Genomic DNA, 25,874 nt, shown 5'->3' on the forward strand with positions numbered 1-25,874 from the left:
CTAGGTTCCCCTTCGCCATCCCATGCCCGGATATGACGTCTGCCGCCATCATCAAGGCCCTGGATTCCATTTTCGCTCTGTTCGGTTTCCCCGACTACATCCACAGTGACAGGGGATCCTCATTCATGAGTGATGAGCTGCGTCAGTTCCTGCTCAGCAGTGGTATCGCCTCCAGCAGGACGACCAGCTACAACCCCCGGGGTAACGGGCAGGTAGAGAGGGAGAACGGGACGGTATTGAGGGTCGTCCAGCTGGCTCTACGGTCCAGGAACCTCCCTGCCGCTCGCTGGCAGCAGGTCCTCCCTGACGTGCTCAATTCCATTCGGTCACTACTGTGCACCGCAACTAACAGTACACCCCATGAACGTGTTTTTGCCTTCCCTAGGAAGTCTACATCCGGGTTGTCGCTCCCGACTTGGCTCATGACTCCGGGCCCAATCCTTCTCCGTAGGCATGTCCGGCACCAAAAGGCGGAACCCCTGGTGGACAAAGTACGCCTACTCCATGCCAACCCTCAGTATGCCTACGTGGAGTTCCCCGACAGCCGCCAGGACACAGTCTCGCTCCGGGACCTGGCTCCCTCAGGTGCCGATCCCATGCCCACGCCCCTTTTCCCCCCGCGCCACCCTCCTTTTCCCCGGTGCCCCCGTATTCGTCCCCACCAGGTCCATCCCTCGTCCCCCCGCCCACACTGGAAGACAGGGAAGATTTTGGCTCGCTCTCGGAGTCATCCCGCCAGCAGCCAGCACCAACACCGCCAGCACCTGCACCATCGTTGCCATCACCGCCTGTGCTGACATCGCCACCACAGCTACGCCGATCACAGCGGAACGTTCGACCGCCGATTTGGCTCAACCTGTAACCTGCTAACCGGATGGACTCTTGGTTTTCTTGTTTGAACCCTTTTTTGTAAATGGATCATCCTTTGTATTATAGTTACACGTCACCCCCGTCGGACTCATTTTTACAGGGGGTGAATGTGGTGATATAACCACTGTAGATCTGTGTACTTGCAGTAGGGGGATGTATGGCTGTACCTGTAATACAGGTTCCTCCGGTAAGCCCCTGCCGACTAGCTCCACCCACAGGGAGCTTGTGTATAAATATGTGTGTGAGTCACTGAGATCCTATTCTACAGCTGCCGCCGGAGGAATAGCATCACACAGCAATAAAGCCTCGATTGTACATGTCTCAAGTCTTTGTGTGCAATTGTTAGCGCCACAGGGTCCACAGAGAGAAGAGGGATAGGATGGAGAGGGAGAGATTCGTGGGGGAGATACTTAGGGTGGACAGGAGGTATGTGGAATCCCCCGAGGAGAGGTTGTTGAATGTGCACCGGAGCCGGCAGGCGTTTGACTTGTCGCGAACATCGGCCAGGGTGGGTCCAAAGGTCTGCCAGTTGGTAAAAGAGGAGCTTGCACAGGGCTCCACCCTCGGCTCCACCCATGGCTCCGCCCATGGCCCCTCCCACTACCGGAAGTATAAAGTGCTGCAGCCGTGTGAGCCTGCCCTCAGTTCTTCTGGTCGCAGGCAGGCTCAGTTGTAAGTCTATTAAAACAACAGTTTACTTCCAATCATGTTCCGAGTGAATTGATGGTCACATCAGCCAGGTCAGCACCAATGCCTTCGGACAAGGGGATGGAAGGTCCTTCCCACTTGGACCCTCTCGCACTGTTCGCCCACTGCAGGATCCGCTCTTTGATTTGATATCTGTGGAGCCTTACAATCATCGTCCGCGGTGGCTCCCCCGCCTTGGGCTGCTGCCGAAGCGACCAACGGGCACAGTCTAACTTTTGGGGCTTACCGAAGCCCTCCTCACCGATCAGCTTCCAGAACATCGCTGCCATGTACTCCATGGGGTTTCCCTACTCCGTTCCTTCCGGCAGCCCCACGATTCTCAAATCCTGCTGACCCGGCCTGTTCTCCTGGTCGTTGACTTTGTCTTTCAGCCCCTTCTGGGCCGGGATTCTCCTCTACCTGGCGGGACGGGGGGTCCCGGCGGGACGGAGTGGCGTGAACCACTCCGGCGTCGGGCCTCCCCAAAGGTGCGGAATTCTCCGCACCTTTAGGGGCTAGGCCCGCGCCGGAGTGGCTCCCGCTCCGCCGGCCGGTGCGAATGGCCCTTGGCGCCCCGCCAGCCGGGGCCGAAAGGCCTTCGCCGGCCGGCGGAAGTCTGCGCATGCGCCGGTGCGTCAGCGGCTGCTGACGACATACCGGCGCATGCACAGGGAAGGGGGTCTATTCCGCCCCCGTCATGGTGAAGGCCATGGCGGGGCGGAAGAAAAAGAGTGCCCCCACGGCACAGGCCTGCCCACCGATCGGTGGGCCCCGATCGCGGGCCAGGCCACCGTGGGGGCACCCCCCAGGGCCAGATCTCTCCGCCCCCCGCCCCCCAGGACCCCGGCGCCCGCCCGCGCCGCCAATCCCGCCGGCACCAGACGTGCTTCGATTCCCGCCAGCGGGAAAGGCCTGTCAGCGGCGGGACTTCGGCCCTTCGCTGGCTGGAGAATTGCCATGGATGGCATGCCGACCGGAGCGGCACTATTCCCGCACCCGCTGATTCCCGGGTGGCCGAGAATTTGGGCCACGGCGGGGGCGGGATTGACGCCTGGGGGGCCCCCTTGGTCCATGGTGACATTCTCGAGGTCCCTTGTCGTCTTCTCCTGAGCCTCTCGCCTCCGCTCCATGTTGACATCCCCTCCCTCATGGGGGCTGTCACAGCTTCCACTGCCGTTTCCACAAATCTTCTTCTAGCTGCTTTTTGTCCATTAAATCCAAACAGAACTCATTTAGCTTACATTTAACATTTTAGTTCCTCAACCTAAATAGTATATTCCAAAACATATGTGGAAATCCCATTGACAGTGGTGGGATGAGAATATCCTGCTGCCAGCCAATGGTGGGCTGCCTTCCGCCGCTAAGAAACACGGAGCTGTTTCAGGAATTACCAGTAGGTTGACCCCTGGGATGAAGGGGTTGTCCTATGAGAAAAGGTTGAGCAGGCTGATCCTAAAGTCATTGGAGTTTGAAAGAATGTGGGGTAATTTTATCGAAACATAAGATTCTGAGAGGGCTTGAACAGGGTAGATTTAGAGGATAGGTTTAAAAAAAAACGGTCTCCCATTTAAGATGAGGAGGAATTTCTACGCTGAAGTAGATGCAGCAAGGATGTTCCCGATGATGGGGGCGTCTAGAATCAGTGGTCATAGTCTGAGGATACGGGGTCGACCATTTATTTATTTTAAAATTTAGAGTACCCTATTCATTTTTTTTTCAATTAAGGGACAATTTAGCATGGCCAATCCACCTAGCCTGCACATCTTTGGGTTGTGGGGGCGAAACCCACGCAAACACACGGAGAATGTGCAAACTCTACACAGACAGTGACCCAGAGCCGGGATCGAACCTGGGACCTCGGCGCGATGAGGCAACAGAGCTCACCCACTGTACCACTGTGCCGCCCTGTAGACCATTTATGTCAGAGATAAGGACAAATATCTTCACCCAGAGAGTGGTTGGCCTGTGGAATTTGTTACGACAGCAAGTAGTTAAAACTAAAACAGTATGTTTTCAAGAAGCAGTTGGATATAGCACTTGGGGTGAAAGGGAATCACAGGATATGGGGGGAAGGCAGGATCAGGCTATTGAATTGGATGATCAGCCATGATCATAATGAATGGCAGAACAGGCTCGAAGGGCCAAATGGTCTCCTCCTATTTTCCATGTTTCTATTAGTCTTTAGAATTCTCTTCCTCAGAGAGCAGTGAAGGCTGAGTCAGTAAATAGATTCAAGGCTGAGGTAGATAGATTTTTGATCAACAGGGGAGTTTAGGTTTTTAGGCAGCAGGCAGGGAAGCAGAATTCAGGCACCAACCAAATAAGCCATGACCTTACTGAGCTCCTTCTCGTATTCCTTATGATCAAAAGCACTCTTAAGCATTGAAAAATAAATTGGGGTTATGCTATATATGTGCATGTGAAGTTGCAGGAAAACCCCTGAGCCACAGGAAAGTCTTCTTGATGTTTTTAGGGGAAAGTTACTTTTAGTTTGCAATCTTGGAGGCTACTGAAGCATTCCGAGCAGAGCAGATTTGAAGCAACTGAACAGTTTCACAGCAAAATGTGTTGACCTTCAGCATCCTGAATGGAGCATATTTTAGTTTGCTTTAGTGATGTTAGCAATTAAGCAGCACTGTGACTGAGATACAAGAAATATAAGACCATAAGGTATTGGAGCAGAATTAGGCCATTCAGCCCATCGAGCCTCAAAATGAATGCTAACGTTGCATTTGCCTTCCTAACTGCCAACTGAAACTGCATGTTAACCTTAAGAGAATTCTGAACTAGGATTTCTATGTTCCTTTGTGCTTGAAATTTCCGAAGCCTTTCCCTATTTAGGAAATAGTCTATGACTCTATTCTTCCTACCAAAGTGCATAACCTCGCATTTTCCCACATTATATTCCATCTGCCACTTCTTTGCCTACTCTCCTAGCCTTTCCAAGTCCTTCTGCAGCCCCCTTGCTTCCTGAAAGCTACTTGTCTCTCTATATATCTTTGTATCGTCTGCAAACTTAGCAACAATACCCTCAGTTCCTTCTTCGGTTAATATATATCAGGAATAGTTGTGGCCCTACTCAGAAGAAACTGATATCGGGAACAAAGCAGCATAAAGATGATTTCTTGAGGCAAGGCTTTGAGAGTATGAAATGAGAGTATGAAAAAAAAAATTGCTTATTGTCACAAGTAGGCTTCAAATGAAGTTACTGTGAAAAGCCCCTAGTCGCCACATTCCGGCGCCTGTTTGGGGAGGCTGGAATGGGAAATGAACCGTGCTGCTGGCCTGCCTTGGTCTGCTTTAAAAGCCAGCGATTTAGCCCAGTGTGTTAAACCAGCCCCTGATGCTAAGTATAACTTATCTTACAAACCTCTTTAAAATTCTAAAAGAACTGAACCTCAAATAGTAAGGGAAATAGTAAGGGAACAGTAAGGGAAGAATGATGATTGCTTTCGGCTCTGTGGGTTATGGGGATGGGGGGGGGGAGTTGTGGGCTTAAGTAAGGTACTCTTTCCAAGGGCCGGTGCAGACTCGATGGGCCAAATGGCCTCCTTCTGCACTGTAAATTCTATGATTCTATGAAATAGATGCTTTCCAAAAGCCATTGAAAGTTTGGCAAGTGCGAGTACAAAGCCAAAACTACTACATGTTCCCCACACTGAAGAAAACAATGTTAGTAAAGGAATTGTCAGTAGGCTGGCAAGCCTTATTCAATTGCTTGTGGCTGTGCTGAGCAACAGTTTTGGCACTACTTTTCAGAGGAGAAGTTTCAGATTTTGAAGAGAAGAGGTGGGTGAAAAATCCCTTTGAGTTGGAGACCCCAGAGACAATTACTAACTTACAGCTGACTCCAAATGAAGAGACTGAACTTCTGCGCCTCACCTGTGACAGCACATTAAAAACACACCACAAGTTTACAAGAGTCTCAGCATTCTGTAGTAGTGTCACCAAGGAGTATCCAGTGCTGAGTAAAACAAGCATTTTGTTGCTGTTGCCATTGCCCTTCACAACGACTTACATGTGAGAGGGTGGATTTTCCGTCTTCGCAAAGATGAAGACAGCACAAAGGAAACTGCTGAACTCTGTACCTGATATGTGCATTGCCCTCTCCTCATGTGAATCCGATAGGAGTGCGATCATGAGGACTAAGCAGGCTCATCTGTCTCATTAAAGATAAGTGAAAATGGTGTGTTGTGAAGGTCAGCTGGCATGGGTCCTGTAGGTCGGCTGGTTGGTAAAAGTGGGTTCCAGAAAAAAGTTTTAAAAACATTGCTTTAGTGGGCTCTACCACAAGCTGTTCTAAAGAACCATCTTGTAGACAGTCACAAATTCCTTTTTTTTTAGATCTGCTACCAACCTGATTTTCCCAGTCCAGCTGCATATTAGAAGTCCCCAATATTATTGTAATATTGTCTTTCTTATATGCCTTTTCTACCTCCTGATGTATTTTCTTCCCCACATCCTGACTACTCCAAGAGGGTCTGTACTCCCATCAGGGTCTTTTTACCTGAGCAATTCCTCAACTCTACCCACACAGATTCTATTCTTTCCGACCCTATGTTGCTTCTTGCTATCGATTTAATTTCATTTCTTACTAACAAGGCAACCTCGCCCCTCTGTCCATCTGCCTGTCCTTTTAATAGGTCACATATCCTTGGATAATTAGATCCCAGCCCTGATCCCCTTGCAGCCATGTCTCTGTGATGCCCACAACATCGTATCCGCCAATTTCAATGTGTATAACAAGCTCATTTACCTTGTTTTATATACTGCACGCATTTAGGTACAACACCCACAGTCCTGTGTTGACCGCCCCCCTTCTCATAGTTGTCCCCCTTATCTGCCAAGCCTGAAGTTAGATTCTGCTACTTCCCATATGATCTGTAACTAGTTCTGGAAACTTCAGTAACCTCTCCTAAGCCCTCACCCCCTTTAACTACTTTAAAGTCCACATCATTAACCTGCACTCCTACCTTCTCCTTTAACTTTGATTTTCTAATTTTCCATACAACCGAACCCACCCCCACACTATTTAGTTTAAAGTCCTATCTGCAGCCCTACTTATGCAATTCACCAGGACACTGGCTCTAGCATGAATACCATCCCATCGGAACAGCTCCCTCCTTCCCCAGTGGGTAAAAATACTGCGGATGTTGGAAATCTGAAATAAAATAAAAGTGCAGGAAAAATTCAGCAGGTCTGACAACATCTGGGGAGAGAAACAGTTAATGTTGCGAGTCCAATATAACTCCCCTTGGGACACATGAAAGATGAAATGTATTATAAGGATGTATTACATATGTCATTCTACAAGATTTAGCTGCTGGTTCCACTCTTCATCTAAGTTACATGTATTTGCTATGTTGTGTTCCAGACAGGTGCATACAATTTAAACCTTGTGAGGATAATACAGAGAGGAAATAAAATTGACATTTGCTATTATATCTGAGATGAGAATGCATTCAAAATAAATAGGTTAGCATCTCTGTTAAAATAATGGACAGCACAATATCATGTGAATACATTGTCAAATATGATTACTACTCTGTGCTCAATATTGCTGGAGTTTAGCATATTTAAATTTTAATATTCTATTTAAAATTTAATACTTTAATGGGCAGCATGGTAGCACAGTGGTTAGCACTGTTGCTGCACAACGCCAGGGACCCGGGTTCATTTCCCAGCTTGGATTACTGTCTGTGCGGAGTCTGCACGTTCTACCTGTGTCTGCGTGGGTTTCCTCCGGGTGCCCCAGTTTCTTCCCCATGTCCCGAAAAACGTGCTTGTTAGGTGAATTAGCCATTCTGAATTCTCCCTCTGTGTACCCGAACAGGCGGCAGTTGTGACGACTGTGGGATTTTCACAGTAATTTCATTGCAGCGTTAATGTAAGCCTACATGTGACACTAATAAAGATTATTATTATTTTGTCAGGGTAAATAGATTTTAAAAATGGATGCTCTATGATTTCATACATAATAAAAAATGCCACCTTTGGAAGGTCTTGCTCCTTTTTTACCTCTCCAAATTAGCCTGGACATTGCTGATTCCACAGATACATGTAGGGGAAGATCTATCTACTTGTGAACACAGGACCCGATCAGAGTCTGCATGTAAGATGGGAAGCAGAGAACTCCATGCCAGCCATGGCTCAGTGGCGACACCTCACTCCATTCTCACACCTCACTCCGGAGACTTGAGCACATAATCTAGGTTGGCACTTCATTGAAGTATGGAGAGTGCTGCGCTGTCAGGGATATCACCTTTCAGATGAGATGTTCAACTGAGATGCCATCTGCTCCCTCATGCGAATATAAAACAAAATCTCATGCCAATATTTAAAGATTAGCAAGGGATTTCTCCCATTGCAGGTAAACATTTATACTTCACCAAACATCACAAAGATATTTGCTGCTTATTTGTCATATTACTGTTTGTGGGAATTGTTTTGCACAAATTATTTGGCTTACTTTTAAAAAAAAATTTAGAGTACCCAATTAATTTTTCCAATTAAGGGGCAATTTAGCACGGCCAATCTACCTACCCTGCACGTCTTTGGGTTGTGGAGGCAAAACCCATGCAAACACGGGGAGAATGTGCAAACACCACACGGACAGTGACCCAGAGCCGGGATTGAACCTGGGACCTCAGCGCCGTGAATTTGGCTCACTTACTTATAAAAATGTTCAAATGTACTTCACTGCTATGATGCGCCTACGATCTTGAGGACATGAAAGATGCTATACAAATGCAAACTTGTTTTCTCTACTCAGAAGACCACTTGCATTTATATAGCACTTTCACAGCCAGTGGACGATTCAAGGCTCTTTTTACTCGCAATGAAGTCTTTTGAAGTGAAGTCACTGTTGTAACGTAGAAAACATGACAGCCAATTTTCACACAGAAAACCGCTTCAAACAGCAATGACCAGACACATCTGTTTCTGTGATGCTGATTGAGGGAGATATTGGCTCGCACGCCAGGAATAATTCTCTTTTTCTTCAAAATAATGCCATTCACCTGACCAGGCAAATAGGATCTCAGTTTAACATCTCACCCAGAAAACAAAATCCCCAACAGAGCAGCACTCCCTGAGTGCTGTCATGTCGGCCTTGTTTTCTTGCTCAGGCCCTGGAGTGGGACAAGAACCTGGAACATTGTGACTCAGAGGCAACAGTACTACCAAATGAACCACACTCCATGTGCACGAGTCATGTCAGACAGTGATAAGGTGTTGAGTGAGGTACCACGGGGGGGGGGGGGGGGGGGTCAATGATTGGATCTTTGTTGTTTCTTAAATAAATGACCTGGATGCAGGACATAATGTGCTTTGTAAATGTGCAGTCATAATCCAAATAGGAAAAGCACTGAAATGGGGAAAGGCAGTTAATAATTTGCTTCAGATTGATGTATATTAGACAATGTAACACGCAAAATGTAATACTTGGTGAACAAAAAAACAGCAACATAGATATAAAACCTACCCAGAAATAGTAAAATATGACTTGGAAAATGGATAATGTGGGAAAAATAGACCAGTCACTTAGATTAGACAAAGAATCAATTAAAAACAATGATGCCCCCCACGGATTTGTAAGACGTTTCTGCAGAGGGAGAGATAGTCGGGGACCTAGCACTGCCGATTCTGTTACTTTATTACTGGGTTGCGAACATTGAAAAGGTACAGGGGGGGGGGACTTAAGAATCCGGACTCCAAATGGGTGCGGATGGGGGTCGAGCTCTTGTACATGGGCATGTTTGAGGGCCTTGGCCAAGGCTCCACTTCTGTTTCCCCAGTAAAATTTATTTCAAGTCCGGTAGTGGTGGCCACTCTGAGGATTTGGAGGCAGTTCAGGCAACATTTTAAACTGGTCTTCATGTTGATGTTAGCCCCAATCTGCGGAAATCATCTCTTTGTGCCAGCAGGTTTGGATTCGTCGTTCAGCCAGTGGGGGAGGAAGGGGCCGGAAAGGTTTGAGGCTATGTTTGTAGAGGGGGATTTTGCTGGTTTTGAGGCGATGTGGGATAAGTTCCAACTCTCAAAGAATAATGGGTGCATTTCTCTGTTTGAGAGACTAAGTTCTGACGCCGGGACTGAATCATAAATGTTCTACGTAGACGAAAGCAGTGCCAATCCCAGAGCAATTCAGGTCCTGTTAATGGACTAGCACCACCGCCATGTAGAACTTGCACAATTATAATGCATGCTGACCCTCATCCCAGCCAAGTTGATGGCACTGGTTGCGCTGCTGCAGCATGGTCATCCAGTTGTTGGGCTGGTTGCAGCCAGAGGATATCTAGGGGAATGGCCTGGGGAGGGGGGGGGGGGTGCATCCATATGACCCATGGCACCAAATTCCCATTGCATAGCCACTTAGTTGCCTTGCAGAAGCAGTAATAGCGGTCCACCCGCTAGCCTCCCCCGTACACCTCCCTGCCCTGGCAGAAGCCCCCTGGCCAGTGGCACAATTGTCAGCAGATTATAGCGATGTTAGACACTGTTTGTAATCCCTCCCGTGTCCTCAGCGGCGAGGGTGCCTGTTTCTTGATTTTAAATACCACAAGTGAACCTCGCTGTCAGTAATTTCTCCTGGCGGAGGCGGAGCATCGCGGAAGGCCCAAAAAATGCTGGGCCAGACCCGTTAATGATATACCAATGGCCTTTACTGGACAATTTGCATGCCCATGCCAGCATGCAGCATAGAACGCATTCACGCCACTGTCAAGGGAGTGGAGCATGGCATTCTTTTTGGTGCCTGTTTTGTTACCTGTGTGGTAGGTAACATGTGTTACTCAATCATAAGAACATAAGAACATAAGAACTAGGAGCTGGAGTAGGCCATCTGGCCCCTTGAGCCTGCTCCGCCATTCAATGAGATCATGGCTGATCTTTTGTGGACTCAACTCCACTTTCCGGCCCGAACACCATAACCCTTAATCCCTTTATTCTTCAAAAAACTATCTATCTTTACCTTAAAAACATGTAATGAAGGAGCCTCAACTGCTTCACTGGGCAAGGAATTCCATAGATTCACAACCCTTTGGGTGAAGAAGTTCCTCCTAAACTCAGTCCTAAATCTACTTCCCCTTATTTTGAGGCTATGTCCCCTAGTTCTGCTTTCACCCGCCAGTGGAAACAACCTGCCCGCATCTATCCTATCTATTCCCTTCATAATTTTAAATGTTTCTATTAGATCCCCCCTCATCCTTCTAAATTCCAACGAGTACAGTCCCAGTCTACTCAACCTCTCCTCATAATCCAACCCCTTCAGCTCTGGGATTAACCTAGTGAATCTCCACTGCACACCCTCCAGCGCCAGTACGTCCTTTCTCAAGTAAGGAGACCAAAACTGAACACAATACTCCAGGTGTGGCCTCACTAACACCTTATACAATTGCATCATAACCTCCCTAGTCTTAAACTCCATCCCTCTAGCAATGAAGGACAAAATTCCATTTGCCTTCTTAATCACCTGTTGCACCTGTAAACCAACTTTCTGTGACTCATGCACTAGCACACCCAGGTCTCTCTGCACAGTGGCATGCTTTAATATTTTATCGTTTAAATAATAATCCCGTTTGCTGTTATTCCTACCAAAATGGATAACCTCAAATTTGTCAACATTGTATTCCATCTGCCAGACCCTAGCACATTCACTTAACCTATCTAAATCCCTCTGCAGACTTCCAGTATCCTCTGCACTTTTCGCTTTACCACTCATCTTAGTGTCATCTGCAAACTTGGACACATTGCCCTTGGTCCCCAACTCCAAATCATCTATGTAAATTGTGAACAATTGTGGGCCCAACACGGATCCCTGAGGGACACCACTAGCTACTGATTGCCAACCAGAGAAACACCCATTAATCCCCACTCTTTGCTTTCTATTAATTAACCAATCCTCTATCCATGCTACTACTTTACCCTTAATGCCATGCATCTTTATCTTATGCAGCAACCTTTTGTGTGGCACCTTGTCAAAGGCTTTCTGGAAATCCAGATATACCACATCCATTGGCTCCCTGTTATCTACTGCACTGGTAATGTCCTCAAAAAATTCCACTAAATTAGTTAGGCATGACCTGCCCTTTATGAACCTATGCTGCGTCTGCCCAATGGGACAATTTCTATCCAGATGCCTCGCTATTTCTTCCTTGATGATAGATTCCAGCATCTTCCCTACTACCGAAGTTAAGCTCACTGGCCTATAATTTCCTGCTCTCTGCCTACCTCCTTTTTTAAACAGTGGTGTCACGTTTGCTAATTTCCAATCCACCGGGACCACCCAAGAGTCTAGTGAACTGAACCAATCCTTGGTTAATGATGAGGTCTCTGAATCTCGATGAAGACTCAAACTCGTCCAGTAGTAACAAAAGGTAACAAGGGTAATTATAACAATAATTGCATGAGTTCTTTATTTTAACTTTGATATTAGTGATAAGGTTAACAAGATCTAACTACAGTAACTATACGCAATTCCACTAGCCATCTGAACTAATCTGATATAGCCCTGGTCAAAGTGCACCCAAGAGAGAGGGAGAGACACGATGGGCGCGATTCTCTCAAAACGGGAGAAATCGTAAGGCTGGCGTCAAACCCGGGCGGGTTTGACGCCAGCCCCCCCCTTCCCGACCGGGAACCGATTCTGGTCCCCGGTCGGGGCTAGCAGCCCGACGCCGTAAGCTCCGGCATCACGGGCTTAACGAATTTCGTTAAGCCCGCTTGCCGGAGTTAGCGCCGGCTGACGCGTCATATGACGTCAGCCGCGCATACGCGGATTGGAAGACTCCAACCCGCGCATGCGCGGATGACGTCATCGCGCATTTGCGCGAAACCCACGCATGCGCGGGCCGAGTTGCCCCTCAGCCGCCCCGCGAATGGATACTGCGGGGCGGCGGAAGGAGAAATAGTGCGCGTGCATCGGGCCCGCTGCCCGGGATCGGTGCCCACCGATCGCGGGCCCATGGCACCCTTGGCACGGCCGTGGTACTGCCGTGCCAATCGGTGCCATGGTTATAAAATGCGAGTGTTTACGGCCGTTTTTACGAACGGCCAGACCAGGTGTGTTTGCCGTTCGTAAAAACAGCCGTAAAGGGCTGGGAACTCGGCCCATCTATCAGCTGTGAATCGCTGCCGGCCGTAAAAAAACGGCGGCAGCGATTCGTGTCGGGTGTTGGGCGTGGGGGGGGGGGGGGGGGGGGGGGGGGGAGAATAGCGGGAGGGCGTCGGAACAGCGTGGCCGTAAAATTTTACGAGCCACGCTATTCTCCGCACCATCGGGAGTGCGGAGAATCTCGCCCAATGTGTTTGCTTTTTATACCCCTGTTGGTCCGGCCCTCTAGTGATCATGTGGTGCTACTGGTTACACATTAACCCCTTATGTACATGCACATACAGAGATCACTACAGTGCCCGGTACCAATCTCTATTTTTGGCTGATGCCGAATTCTATGCCCGATCTATTCCACGATTCTGCCATCGCTGAATGGAGAATTCTGCCCAACATAGAGGTTAGAGGTATTTTTAGGTCCCCGACTTTTTTTGCTCAAGGTGATTCCTTCCTTTCCCCTGGCACCCGTCCTCTATTTTAAATAGGGTCCTTTCGATGACCGAGTTGGGAGAGGGGTGTATCTCGGATATTTATGGTCGGATCTTGTCCATGGAGCAGGCTCCGTTGCATGAGGCAAAAACGGAGTTGGGAGGTGGAATTGGACCCAGTTTATGATGTGTGGGGGGGGGCATGTGGAGTGAGGCTTTCACAGGTCAACTCCACCTCCTCACGCACAAGGCTGTTTGATTCAGTTCAAGATGGTACATAGAGCACATCTGACTGGGGCACGGATGAGCGGGTCTTTGCCAGGGGTGGAGGACCGGTGTGAGCCATGTTCTCAAGGGCCAGTGAACCATACGCACATGTTCTGGTCATGGCCTAAATTTGTAAGTTTCTGGGTCTCCTTCTGCAATACTGGGCGGGATTCTCCGACCCCCCACCGGGTCGGAAAATCGCCGGGGGGGTGGGGGGGGGGGGGCAGCGTGAATCCCGCCCCCCTCCGGCTGCCGAATTCTCTGGCACCGGAGATTTGGCGGGGGCGGGATTCACGCCGCGCCGGTCGGCGGGCTCCCCCCGGCGATTCTCCGGCCCACGATGGGCCGAAGTCCCTCCCGTTCTATGCCAGTCCCGGCGGCGTAAATTGGAGTTGGTCCCTTACCTGCAGGACCTGGCAGCGCGGGCGGGCTCCGGGAACCTCGGGGGAGTGCGGGGCGATCTGGCACCAGGGGGGTGCCCCCACGATGGCCTGGCTCACGGTCGGGGCCCACCAATCCGCGGGCGGGCCTGTGCCGTGGGGGAACTCTATTCCTACGCGCTGGCTGTGTAAGCCTCCGCAATGGCCGGCGCGAAGTGTGAACCCCCCTCGCATGTGCGGGGATGACGGCTCCCGCGCATGTGCAGACCCGCGCCGGCCGGCAGAGTCCCTTCGGGCCCAGTTGGTGCGGCGCCAAAGGCCTTCCACGCTGGCACCGTCCTAGCCCCTGAAGGTGCGGAGGAGTCTGCACCTTTGGGGCAGTCCGACGCCGGAATGGTTCCCCTCCCTTCCACTGCGTCATTTCTGCCCGCCCCAGCAATTCCCAGAGAATCCCGCCCACCATGTCAGGGATTCTTGGGGTTAAGCTGGTGGCCATGTTCTGGGTCTCGGACACCCCAGAGCTACAGACAGGGGTGAAGGTGGATGTCTCGCCTCGCTGATAGCCCGGAGGAGAGTTCTGCTTGGTTGAAGGAATCCGGTTCCGCCCAGTGCCTTGCCCTGGTTGAGCGACCTTATGGAGCTTTTGTACTTAGAGAAGATCAAGTACATCATGAGGGGGTTGTTATAAGGATTCTACTCTAGGTGGCAGCCATTCATTTCCTATTTTAAGAATCTAGGTATTGGGGGGGGTGCTGTTTAAGTTCTGTTTTCGTATTGGGCTGGTGGTGACGTTGAGAGAGTGGGTAAGTTTGGAGTTGTATTGGTTATGTGCTGTGGGTTTGTGTTCTAATGAAAAATTTTCTTAAAATATTGTCAAAACATGATGTTCGAATAAATAGCCAAAATAAGGGAGAGTCACAATAGCCAAAATAGGGGAGAGTCACAAATGACCTTAATCTAGTAATTTATATTATTTATTGCTTTTCAGATGTGGTTAGGGATAAAATTGTCTGCTGTATTTACCTCAATAAGAAAAATAACCACACTTCAAGAGTAACCCACTGCCTGTGAAGCATTTTGTGTAGTTCTGTAGGTGGGCATGAAAGGAGTTTTATAAATTATTGTGTGTGTAAAAGAAAACATTGCAGCAACAGCCATCTGCAGTAATATTGCTTCTGACAAGGTAAAAACAATTGATGCAAGCCAAATCCTATTGACTGTTTTTAATTTGCTGATTACTGTACAACTTCCTTTACAAAACAGGTTGAAAAACCTTCATATATTTTTACTTTTTGGACTATAGATAGATACTTTATAATGTGAATATGTAAACGTCAATGAAACAGTTGCTTCCTTGTTGCTTCATAAGTTCTTCAGTTTTCAGAATACTAAAATCTATTTATAATTTTATAATCTACATTCAGATCACTCTTAATCAACTGGCCCTATGACCATCCTGTCAGCAGGTTAAGGCAGATGTATTAAGAAGCTTACTATGTCCCTGTAACAGGTAGAATCTGTCACACAGGATCAGACTTTTCAAATTTATTGTACAGTACAATCCATTGAAACTACAGATGCTGGTGCTGAACAATTCCATGGAGGAGGTCTGGCACCAATTCACATACACATCGAGTGAACTCAGGATAGTTTGAGCAGCTCCATTAATCTAGCCGTAGAGCTTTCTTATATAAAACACCGGGGACTGAATTTTCCGGCCGCACAGATGTCAGAAATAGATGCAGATTGGGCGTGAAAATTCTGGCACCAGCCAAATGCTGATTTCCCAACTCCATTCCTGGTGCTGGCATTTTAGGGGGAGATGGGCTCAGAGCCCTGGGACTTTCCAGTCAGTCTCTAGGTTCCTGATGCAACACGGGCCATTTAGCTGTCTAGCATGGGTCCCCAGCAGCTGGTCAGTTTTTCAACAGTCCAGGCAATCCTACAGCCTTCTCAGTTTGCCTGGATGTAGGCCATCAGGTTGCGAGATTCAGCCAGGCCACCCCAGTGGTGGTCCAGCTGCCTTTTTTCTAATTAAAAAAAACAATGTTGGAGGATACGCCAGTGTTGAACCGCTCTCTCAGTTACCTTCCGCTGCTCTCAAGCTGGAAAGCTCCTGATTGGTCCTCCAGCTGAGACCCGGAATACCATCTTTAATTGGACAGGGAGTCCTGTTTCCATGACAATGAAGGGAGTGCCTCAGTCAAAATCCTAAAGGGTGGCAGCTTTCACTTCGGGGTGGGTTTGGGACACATATTCGATTCCCACCTCCAAAGCGAATGTTCAGCCCTATGTCTCAGAGTATCGGAGGTAGAAGATAAAATCACTAAATTAACAATTATACTGTCACAACATGTAATATTTAAATTATGTAACATTTCTCCTTTTAAAAACAAAGAATACACCATCCCAAGATCATTACGTAATTGTGACAGTTAAAGCATGGCAAAGTGTTGTTGCAGTTGCTTGATTAATTGCTGAGTGTCAACATGTTCTGGAAATGCAGCTGCTGATTTCTGCGCAGCTATATAACTGCTCTGAAGGTCTCCAACCTGCATAAGACAAACAGATGTAGCCGTAATGTAGATCATCCATCAAGGTACCACACATTGTAAATGTTCAATAGTGGGTACCAGCAAATATTCTAGTCTTACTTTACTTTCTAAATAATTTGTCAAGGGTTAACTCTGTATTTTTAGATCATCAATAGCCAACATTTAGTGTCTGTCATGCAGTCTCCTCATGAAAGAATTTTCACCATGTATTACTAATAACATTGGACTAAAAGGATATAGGCACAAGTGAAATAAGAACAGAAGACAGGCAATAAAATTAAAACAAAACTATTTAAAATCCAAAAGCTGTTACATGACTTTCTGGTTTAGAATAAAAGAACATAACAAAACTCCAAAAAGCCCATTTGACCATCTTTGGAGATTACAAGTTCTATTCTTCCAATGTTCTCCATACCTAAAGTGTTGACTCATGCTTAGGTATACTTATTACAGCCTGTTGGCTCTGTGGTAAAATGGACAACAGCCTGGATTTTAGGCCCAATACATCGTTTGACACTTTAAATCACAGCCACAGTCTGCCTAAAGACAGGCCTGATGGGAATTTGAACAGCTAAGTTCGAGTACACTGAGCAGAGACAAACAGTGGGACAAGTCTGGGCCTGCCCTGTGACATCAGGAGATAAATCGGTCCCATTCAAATGGATCGATTGTTGTGGATTGCGCAGAAGCTGCTACACTTTCTCGCACCCAGATTTCCCACCGTTACCATATATAGAGTAAGTTTATGTGCGGACAATATATCTGGAGCCCAGGGATGGGTTCCTGGTGCCCTGCAGAATTGCAATTGCCGACCCCTGCCCTGAGACCTCATTGGCATGAAGAGGGGTATCAGAATCGACCACCAGGATCCTCCTCAGCGAAGACTCGGTGCAGAGGCAACAGAGAAGATTCGACGCTGGACCAGAGGATGGAAGGAAGCAATGTGTGAGATCCACCTTTGCTAACTGAGGCTCTGAGACAACTCAAAATTGGACTCGCAGCTCAATGAGTTCATCAGCACGGGTAGTATATTGTAGTTGGGTTAACTGAAAGGGAATAACTGCTTTTACTGTACTTGAATTATAAACTTGTATGTGTCCTTTGTTCATCTCGCAAACAAAGCAGCTGGGTAAAACGTTTGAATAATGAATTGGCATCATGGTTGAGCCCAACCCAAACGTCATCTAAATGTCTACACGCAGAAGATGTTTGCATGGGGGGGGGGGGGGGGGGGGGGATGTGATTCCTCCATAATTTGGGGGTGTTGTGGCCAATGGCTGTGCCCTTACAAGGCCCTGATCGAGATCAGTGAGTTAGGTATTTTACAAATATGCACTCCTGATGGCAAGACTCTCAGCTGAGAACAAAATATTGTAAAACTGGCATTTAAGTCTCTAGATCAAAGTTTTAAAAATATTGGATTACCTTATCTGAAAGGGCGGCAAAGTTATAATGTGGTTCATACATATGAGGAGCCAGTGCCGCAGCCGTCTGCAGAAATCCCCGGGCCTGAAAACATGAACCGAAAATCAGATACATGGAATGGACTAATAGTCTATTTCTAAATTATTGTTTCCTACGTACATGATATTATAACTCTGGCTGCTCACCTGCTCATGGTGGCCTTTGCGCATCTCCAGGACAGCTAAGTTGTTGTAAGCTTCTGCATGACCATTGTTGTTGGCTAGAGCCAGTTTAAAGCACTGGTGGGCCAAATTCATATCTCCTATTCCCTAAAAACAAGAAATATGATGTTCAGTTACAATTAACACACAAAGAAAGACAAGATGACAGATGATTAAAAATGCATACCTTATTTATCTTCCAAACCAATCTGGAACTCCAGATAACTAAATACTTCATTAGTGGTTTAAGAACATGTAAAGGAATTTATTATTGCTTGTAGTGTAAATCCAACAGACATGTTTTTATAGAATTTACAGTGCAGAAGGAGGCCATTCGGCCCATCGAGTCTGCACGGCTCTTGTAAAGAGCACCCTACCCAAGGTCAACACCTCCACCCTATTCCCATAACCCAGTAACCCCACCCAACACTAAGGGCAATTTTGGACACTAAGGGCAATTTATCATGGCCAATCCACCTAACCTGCACACCTTTGTGACTGTGGGAGGAAACCGGAGCACCCGGAGGAAACCCACGCACACACGGGGAGGATGTGCAGACTCCGCACAGACAGTGGCCCAAGCCGGAACCGAACCTGGGACCCTGGAGCTGTGAAGCGATTATGCTATCCACAATGCTACCATGCTGCCCCGTGTTGGGTCAAATAAGGGCAGCACGGCGGCATAGTGGTTAGCACTCCTGCCTCACAGCGCCGAGGTCCCAGGTTCGATCCCGGCTCTGGGTTTCGCCCCCACAGCCCAAAGATGTGCATGATAGGTGGATTGCCACACTAAAATTGCCATTAAATTGGAAAAAATGAATTGGTACTCTAAATTTATATTAAAAAAATGTTGGGCCAAATACCTTGCTTTGCTATAAATACTCTCTAGTACTAAAAACAATTAAATAAATAAATCCGGAATAAAAATCTAGCATCAGTAATGATGATCATGAAATTATTGGATTGAGATAAAAACCCAACTAGCTCATTGATGTTCTTTTAGGGAAGGAAATCTGCCGTCCTTACTTGGTTTGGCCTATGTGACTCCAGACCGACAACAATGTGGTTGGCTAAAGCTGCCCACTGAACTGGCATTACAAGCCACTCAGCTATACTAAGAAGGCAGCTCACCACCACTATTTCAAGAGCAATAAAAATTGGCCGTGTGAGTGACATAGTGTTCGGTGAAATTCCCAAAAATGGACACAAATTTCAATCCGATGTTGAACACCTCTGCCCCAAAGTTCTGGATGGTTGGAGGCCTCTGATGGCCTGGCAGCTCTCCAAGAAGGGACTTCCTGTCAGAGGGGCAGAAACGTTGCTTCAAGTCTACATTAACAGTCAACCAGCTATCAATTAGTTATGGGCCAATTGATGTTCCCGTTGATGGACTCACCCTGATTTTTTTTAGATGGGCATAATTTAGCCCAGTCATTCAAGCCAAATGCAGGGGCCCTGTTCAAGTATCTCTTGCCTTCCCTGATGCTAATGATTTTGCTTTGGCTACTGATCTTCAGGACTTTATGCTCCATTTGTTTGAAAGGTACAGTATTACATGTTGATCCTCTGTATTAGATTGTATCAAGAAAAAGAGGGTGACAATTCCATAGGAATATAAGAACTAGGAGCAGGAGTAGGCCATCTTGCCCTTCGAGCCTGCTCCACCATTTAATGAGATCATGGCTCATCTTTTGTGGACTCATCTCCACTTTCCCGCCCCAACACCATAACCCTTTATTCTTAAAAAAAAAACTTTCTATCTTTATCTTGAAAACATTTAATGAAGGAGCCTCAACTGCTTCACTGGGCAGGGAATTCCATAGATTCACAACCCTTTGGGTGAAGAAGTTCCTCCTAAGGTCAGTCTGAAATCTACTTCTGCTTATTTTGAGGCTATGCCCCCTGGTTCTGCTTTCACCCGCCAGTGGAAACAACCTGCCCGCATCTATCCTATCTATTCCCTTCAAAATTTTATATGTTTCTATAAGATCCCCCTGCATCTTTCTAAATTCCAACGAGTGCAGTCCCAGTCTACTCAACCTCGCCTTGTAATCCAATCCCCTCCTCGTAATCCAACCCCTTCAACTCTCAGATTAACCTAGTGAATCTCCTCTGCACACCCTCCAGTGCCAGTACGTCCTTTCACAGTTAAGGAGACCAAAACTGAATGCAATACTCCAGGTGTGGCCTCACTAACACCTTATACAGTTGCAGCATAACCTCCCTAGTCTGAAATTCCATCTCTCTAGAAATGAAGGACAAAACTCCATTCGCCTTCTTAATCACCTGTTGCACCTGTAAACCAACCATTTGCGACTCATGCACTAGGACATTTGCTGTAAAGGTAAGTGGAGATGTGTGTAACTTGTGCAGTGGCTGAGTGCATGTGTGTGGAATATAAAGTGAGGAAAGAATCCTGAAGGAGTTGCTGGTTACACAAATGTGACAACACGTGAAGAATACAAAGGATGAGAAAGAAAGGTGTTGTACAATGCTGTTCAAGGCTCCAAAACTCCTTTCAGGTGAATCAATAACTTGCACCTCTTTCAATACTATATTTGCTGCTCCCAATGTGGTCTCCTCTACATTGGAGAGGTTAAATGCGGACTGGGTGACCGCTTTGCGGAATATCTTCACTCAGTCTGCAAGCATGATCGCAACCTTCCTGTTGATTGCCATTTCAACTCAGCGTCGTGCTCTCATGCCCACATACCCATCCTTGGCCTACTGCAATACTCCAGTAAAGTCTAACACAAAGTGGAGGAGCAGCACCTCACCTTCCAGCGAGGCACATTACAACCCTCTGGGCCAAACATAGAGTTCAATAACTTAGACGGTGGCCTTTCTCCTCAATCTTGACCTTTTTAAAAATGTCACAAATATCTTTTGTCCCAATGCAAATATCACCCCCTCCCCCACCAGGCCAGCTGTCACTTGCTCTTGAGTTTTGCCTTCACTGAGCATGGACCCCATTAACGTTTAGATATCTTACCTTTATGCAACTACTAGTGTCTTGTTCTGTCATTAATGCTTTCTCTGCCTTGAGACCAATACATTTTTGCTGCAATCTCTCCTAGCTCCCACCAATCACTGGCCTTCTAGTGTTTCAGATGTTTCACCCCCTCTTATACAGTATATAATCCAACACATTCTCGCTCTCTTTAGCTCTGAAGAAGGGTCATACGGACTCGATGTGTTAACTCTATTTTTGCTCTCCACGGATGCTGATGGACGTGCTGAATTTTTCCATAATTTTCTGTTTTTGTTTCAGATTCCAACATATGCAGTATTTTGCTTTTATATTAAGTTATACAATGCCCTTTAACTGTATGCTGAAGGCTAAAATGGAGCAGAGAGAAATAGGAGACAGGCTAAAAAGAGTGTCAGCTAGTGTTGTGAAGAGAGGTGAACAGATGAGGTGTGCTCACTTGCTGTATTTGTGAAATTCTTCCTCACTGGATCCACACCCTAAGGCAGGCATTGTCAAACTCGGGGGCGCGACCCGCGGGCGGGTGTCGGGAGGGTCACGGAGCCGTCCGTCGCTGTTAATAACGCCGGCTGCAAGCGGCCTTCAAAACGGCTGCGAACATGTACAAAAAATGTGGCCGCACTGCGCAAACGTGCCAGATCATCGACGCGCATGTGCAAAATTATGCACATGCGTGCCGATGATCGGGCACGCATGAGCAGTGCGGCCACTTGTTTTTAAACGGTCGCAGCTTTTTGTCTTACAAGTTCGGGGGGGGGGGGGGGGGGGGGGTTTATTCATTGTAATCATTTATTTTATTCATTTTATTTTTATACAAGTTCGGGGGTTTTATTTGATAAAATTTTACAGGAAAAAAAAACTCAGTACATTGGACAGTTGGAAACTCCATACTTCCGACACCGGAAGGCTTCACCTTCATCCAACAGGTTCCATTGGAGAAGCGTGTACGAGGGCCAAAGGGACCCAAAATAATTTCCTCCATTTTTGTCAGCAGCAAACAAGGTAAGAGAAAATGGTGGGTCGTGCAGGTCGGCTGGCGTGGGTCGCGAAGTTCGCCCGGGTTGGGTCCCGAAGGTTGGCAAAAATGAGTTCCCGGAAAAAAAGTTTGAAGAATACTGCCCTAAGGATTATATTGATGAGGCCTGATCCTCTCAGCCACCTCTGTCCAGGTCTGCTATGGTGGGTCTGGAGATGTTCCTTCTGATGTTTAGACACAATCTGTCTCTCTTTTCCCTCCCAGACCTCTTGCACCACTTTTTCCAGGTAGACATCTGACAGTCTCAGGTCGGCTATGCAACTCATTTCAGAAATTCTGGGTCTAAGAGCAGTAACTGGGGCTGGTTTAGCACAGGGCTAAAGAACTGGCTTTCAAAGCAGACCAAGGCAGGCCAGCAGCACGGTTCAATTCCCGTACCAGCCTCCCCGAACAGGCCGCCGGAATGTGGCGACAGGGGCTTTTCACAGTAACTTCATTTGAAGCCTACTTGTGACAATAAGCGATTTTCATTTCATTTCATATAACACACGACAGCAAGGAATGCAACCCCACTTTAAGAGGTGCATTGATGATTTAAATGGGCCTTGGGCAGCATTCTGCAAATTTCACCACAAAAACTAGCCCACTGTCCCATTTCCTATGCAATTAGGAAGGCAGTTACTCTAAGAAATTATATCAAAATGATGCCCAGGAGTTAGAATCATCCAGGCTTAATGCCAGCAAAGTCAAGGGACTGTAGACCTCTTCCCCATGTCACTTCCCCCAACCAATGCTGACTGGGATTTAAAATAGTGGATATAACAATTACTACAACATATTATGAAAATTGACAACCAACTTAAATGACATCTTGACAAAATCAATATTATAAGTGTATTTCAGCAGTATGCAATCAATCTGTTTTTTAAAAAAAGGTTATGATGCGTTATGATGCAAAATGATTCAAAAAATCTTCAAGGACATGGCTGTATTACACTTTCAGTAACGACCTCGGTAACAAATATTTAAATGCTGCTGTAAATACATTAACAGTCTTCCGAATATGATTTATGTGTAGGATATAAACAAAAAGGATATTATTAATCTGAAACAGAACAAACTATTACTATTCATTATTTGTCAAATTGCCAATTAAAATATTTTAATTATCTATCACCATCATATTTCATAAACAAATGAACATTATTTCACTATTTTGATCTCATTTTTCTGAGCCCATTTGTTTATTAATTCAGCTTGAGTGAAGCATGAAGAGCAGCATGTTCTGGCTAGGCATTGTGAGCGGTTTCTGTATTCTATGTAACTGGAAAGGAATAAATGACAGTAATTTCTGTAATGAAGTCTTTACGTACCACTGCCACATGGCCAAGATTGTACCAAACATCAGCCACTTCCTCATCATTCACAGCCAGCGAGAGTGCTCTTTGAAATGAACTCAGAGTCATGTCATACTGTTGTGCATAAAAGCAGCAGAGCCCTAGGTTGTTGAAGAGCTGACAATTATAGACACCCATTTGGAGAAGTCGTCTGAAGAGAACAGAATTGTTTTCAATGTAATTAAAAAGAAAATCTTTGAACTCTCCTCACACTAAATAAAAACTGTAACAAGCCCAACATTTTAGATACTGATACTCATAGTTATTCATGACATTGTAATTTCATTATTTATTCTGCATGGTTGTGTTTTATTCATTCAAGAGAAGAATTTTATGACAACATATATCCAAACAGTCTGTAATTCCCATTTTTTTGCATTTCCACTTTAAAGGTCTGCTTGGGGAGAGCTAGCACTTCCATTTGGTCAGCCTGCTTGTGGCATGGCACTAGGAAGTGTACAAAAGAGCTCAAGGCAAAGTTATTTCCCTCATCCTGTGAGCAAACATCTGTTGGCATCATCAGGGACCTAATCTGCTATTTTATCTTGAAGCTCGAGTGGGTGAGCAGCGGCAGATTCCCAGCCAGACTTAATTTGCTGTGAACCAAAGCCAAGAGGCCCAGCGAGGCAGGTTTAATTTAAAAAAATTCTGTCCTTTCATGCGTCAGACAGGACAGGAGTTAATCAGCATGTTAAATCAGGTATGGCCATTAAACTCTGCTGAACCTCCCTGCTACAGTTCCCAGATGACCATGGTACTTACTTTGCTGTGCCTCCCTCCCCCCCTGGACAATTAAAGTCAATCCAGTGCAGCATCAAAGGGATGAAGGGGACAGGTTCTACAAGGGGTCAATGATCTGTTCTGTCAGATTACTGTTCAGGTGAAGTCATGTTTCTGATCTCAGCAATACCATCATTTTGGTACTCTAGTATTTTCTTTCCAAATTATGATTACTTTTGCATAGATGGTGGGTTCTGAGATTAGGCCACAGGTTCCACCAAAGCTAAGCTTGAATCCAAAGTAATCATCACTCATTAATCCAGGCCAATGCACTCAGAAGCAGGTATCACTAAAACAAACACTGTTGGAAACCCGAATCAATCTCCCCAACCTAACTCTAGCTGTTTTATTAAAGTGGTTTGTTGGTCACAATCTGTAGCCAAGATAGGTTTTGTACATTTTCTGATCTCACCTGTAGAATCGTAGTGCAATTTCTGGCTGGTCTGTATAAAAATGATTGCTCCCTATGCTTGCAATGGCTTCTACATTAGTATTATCTTGTTTTAAAACGTCCTTGTAATATTCAGTGGCTGAAACAATGTTGTTCATTTCCTGTTGAATTCAAGAATAACAGGTCAAAATTAAGACAAAGTGTCAATGCAGTATGTTTTGGAAAGATTTCTAAATTCTTAACACAGAATAAACAAGTTATGTGCAGTACGTACATCATATATACGAGCTATTCCTGTTAGCAGTGTAACTTCCCCAGGGAAACGATCCAGTCCTTGCTTGAAAAGGCCTAAAGCTGTCAATGGCTGGTCTAAACGAATATAAACCTGTTCAAATGAATAGAGAACTATTTAAGCAGTTACAAGAATTTCTATGCAACTTCTTTTGTACATTAATCTTTTCAGAATTGATCCGATAACTACTTTTAATAACACATGAGTTTAAAATGTGCTGTCACTAGCGGGAAAACGGCACTTGTAGTTATTTATTCATAAATGGTTAAAAAACACTTCAGGCGTGGGATAAGATATATAGATTAAAGTGAACATTGAAAGGTCATCGTCCGAGTTGCATCATTCCATTATTAGCTTTTCAAAATGGCATATCAATGTCTGTCTCAGCACCGACATTCATTGAATGTCATGCTGTTGTTGTATTTGCACCATAGACACAAACTAAACTCTCAGCAGATATTTAGAGGTAGTAATTAGTAACACAATTACCCTTTAATGATGTACAAGTGTTAATGTTTGCTCATCAATCTTTCTGGCACTGATTAACAGTGGAGTATAAATCCTTCAGGTTTTGAATTTTTCCCGAGATTGGAAATGTGCCTCATCTTAAAATTGATTTTTCTTAAGTCTTTTTTTCTCCCTTTCACAATCCAATATTTCTTTCACTCTCTTTATTTGCCATTCTGTACTTAATTTCACTTTCAATTCACTTCCTTTAACTCGTACATCTTCTCACTGCTTCATTTGTTTACCTCTCAATTGTTAAATGTGACAGGTTAAGGAGACAGACTCCCTGTTGGTTACCCTGTTCATTCAAACAAGAGATGTCTTGTTTGCCTCACTGTGCCAATACCAACTTGCATTTTCAGCAAATTTGTGGAAAATTAACTTTGAACTGAAGGGTGTAGCAGCAAAATTAACAGCAGACAATGTTAAATGCCCTGTTACAGCACAGGCCCAGGCACATATATCATTCAGCTGCTTACCTTTGCCAGGTAAAGAACTGTATCAACCATTTCCTGCTGTTTGAATGCAGATTTAAACTGCTTTTCTGCTTCACGATACAAACCCAATCTTTTAGGAACAGAGAATCAGACAACATAGTTTAATATACAAAATAGTGAACA

The 25,874-nt window shown here is 46.0% G+C and overlaps 1 protein-coding gene across 8 annotated transcripts in view; it reads right to left on the reverse strand.

Moving 5' to 3' along the window:
• Positions 1 to 14,950: 14,950 nt before the first annotated feature.
• Positions 14,951 to 25,874, reverse strand: part of ttc8 (tetratricopeptide repeat domain 8) — a 55,311-nt gene continuing 44,387 nt past the window's right edge. For all 8 annotated transcript variants that reach the window (XM_038775936.1, XM_038775954.1, XM_038775910.1 and 5 more), the window contains 7 exons: positions 25,734 to 25,821; positions 24,730 to 24,840; positions 24,477 to 24,616; positions 23,261 to 23,435; positions 17,908 to 18,030; positions 17,723 to 17,806; positions 14,951 to 16,294 (listed from right to left, as the gene is read on the reverse strand). In XM_038775936.1, the coding sequence (XP_038631864.1) occupies positions 16,178 to 16,294; positions 17,723 to 17,806; positions 17,908 to 18,030; positions 23,261 to 23,435; positions 24,477 to 24,616; positions 24,730 to 24,840; positions 25,734 to 25,821 (838 nt within the window). In that variant the 3' untranslated portion in view covers positions 14,951 to 16,177. The remainder of the gene's footprint in view (positions 16,295 to 17,722; positions 17,807 to 17,907; positions 18,031 to 23,260; positions 23,436 to 24,476; positions 24,617 to 24,729; positions 24,841 to 25,733; positions 25,822 to 25,874) is intronic.

This window comes from Scyliorhinus canicula, chromosome 2 (genome assembly GCF_902713615.1).
Source record: "Scyliorhinus canicula chromosome 2, sScyCan1.1, whole genome shotgun sequence".
NCBI lineage: Eukaryota > Metazoa > Chordata > Chondrichthyes > Carcharhiniformes > Scyliorhinidae > Scyliorhinus > Scyliorhinus canicula.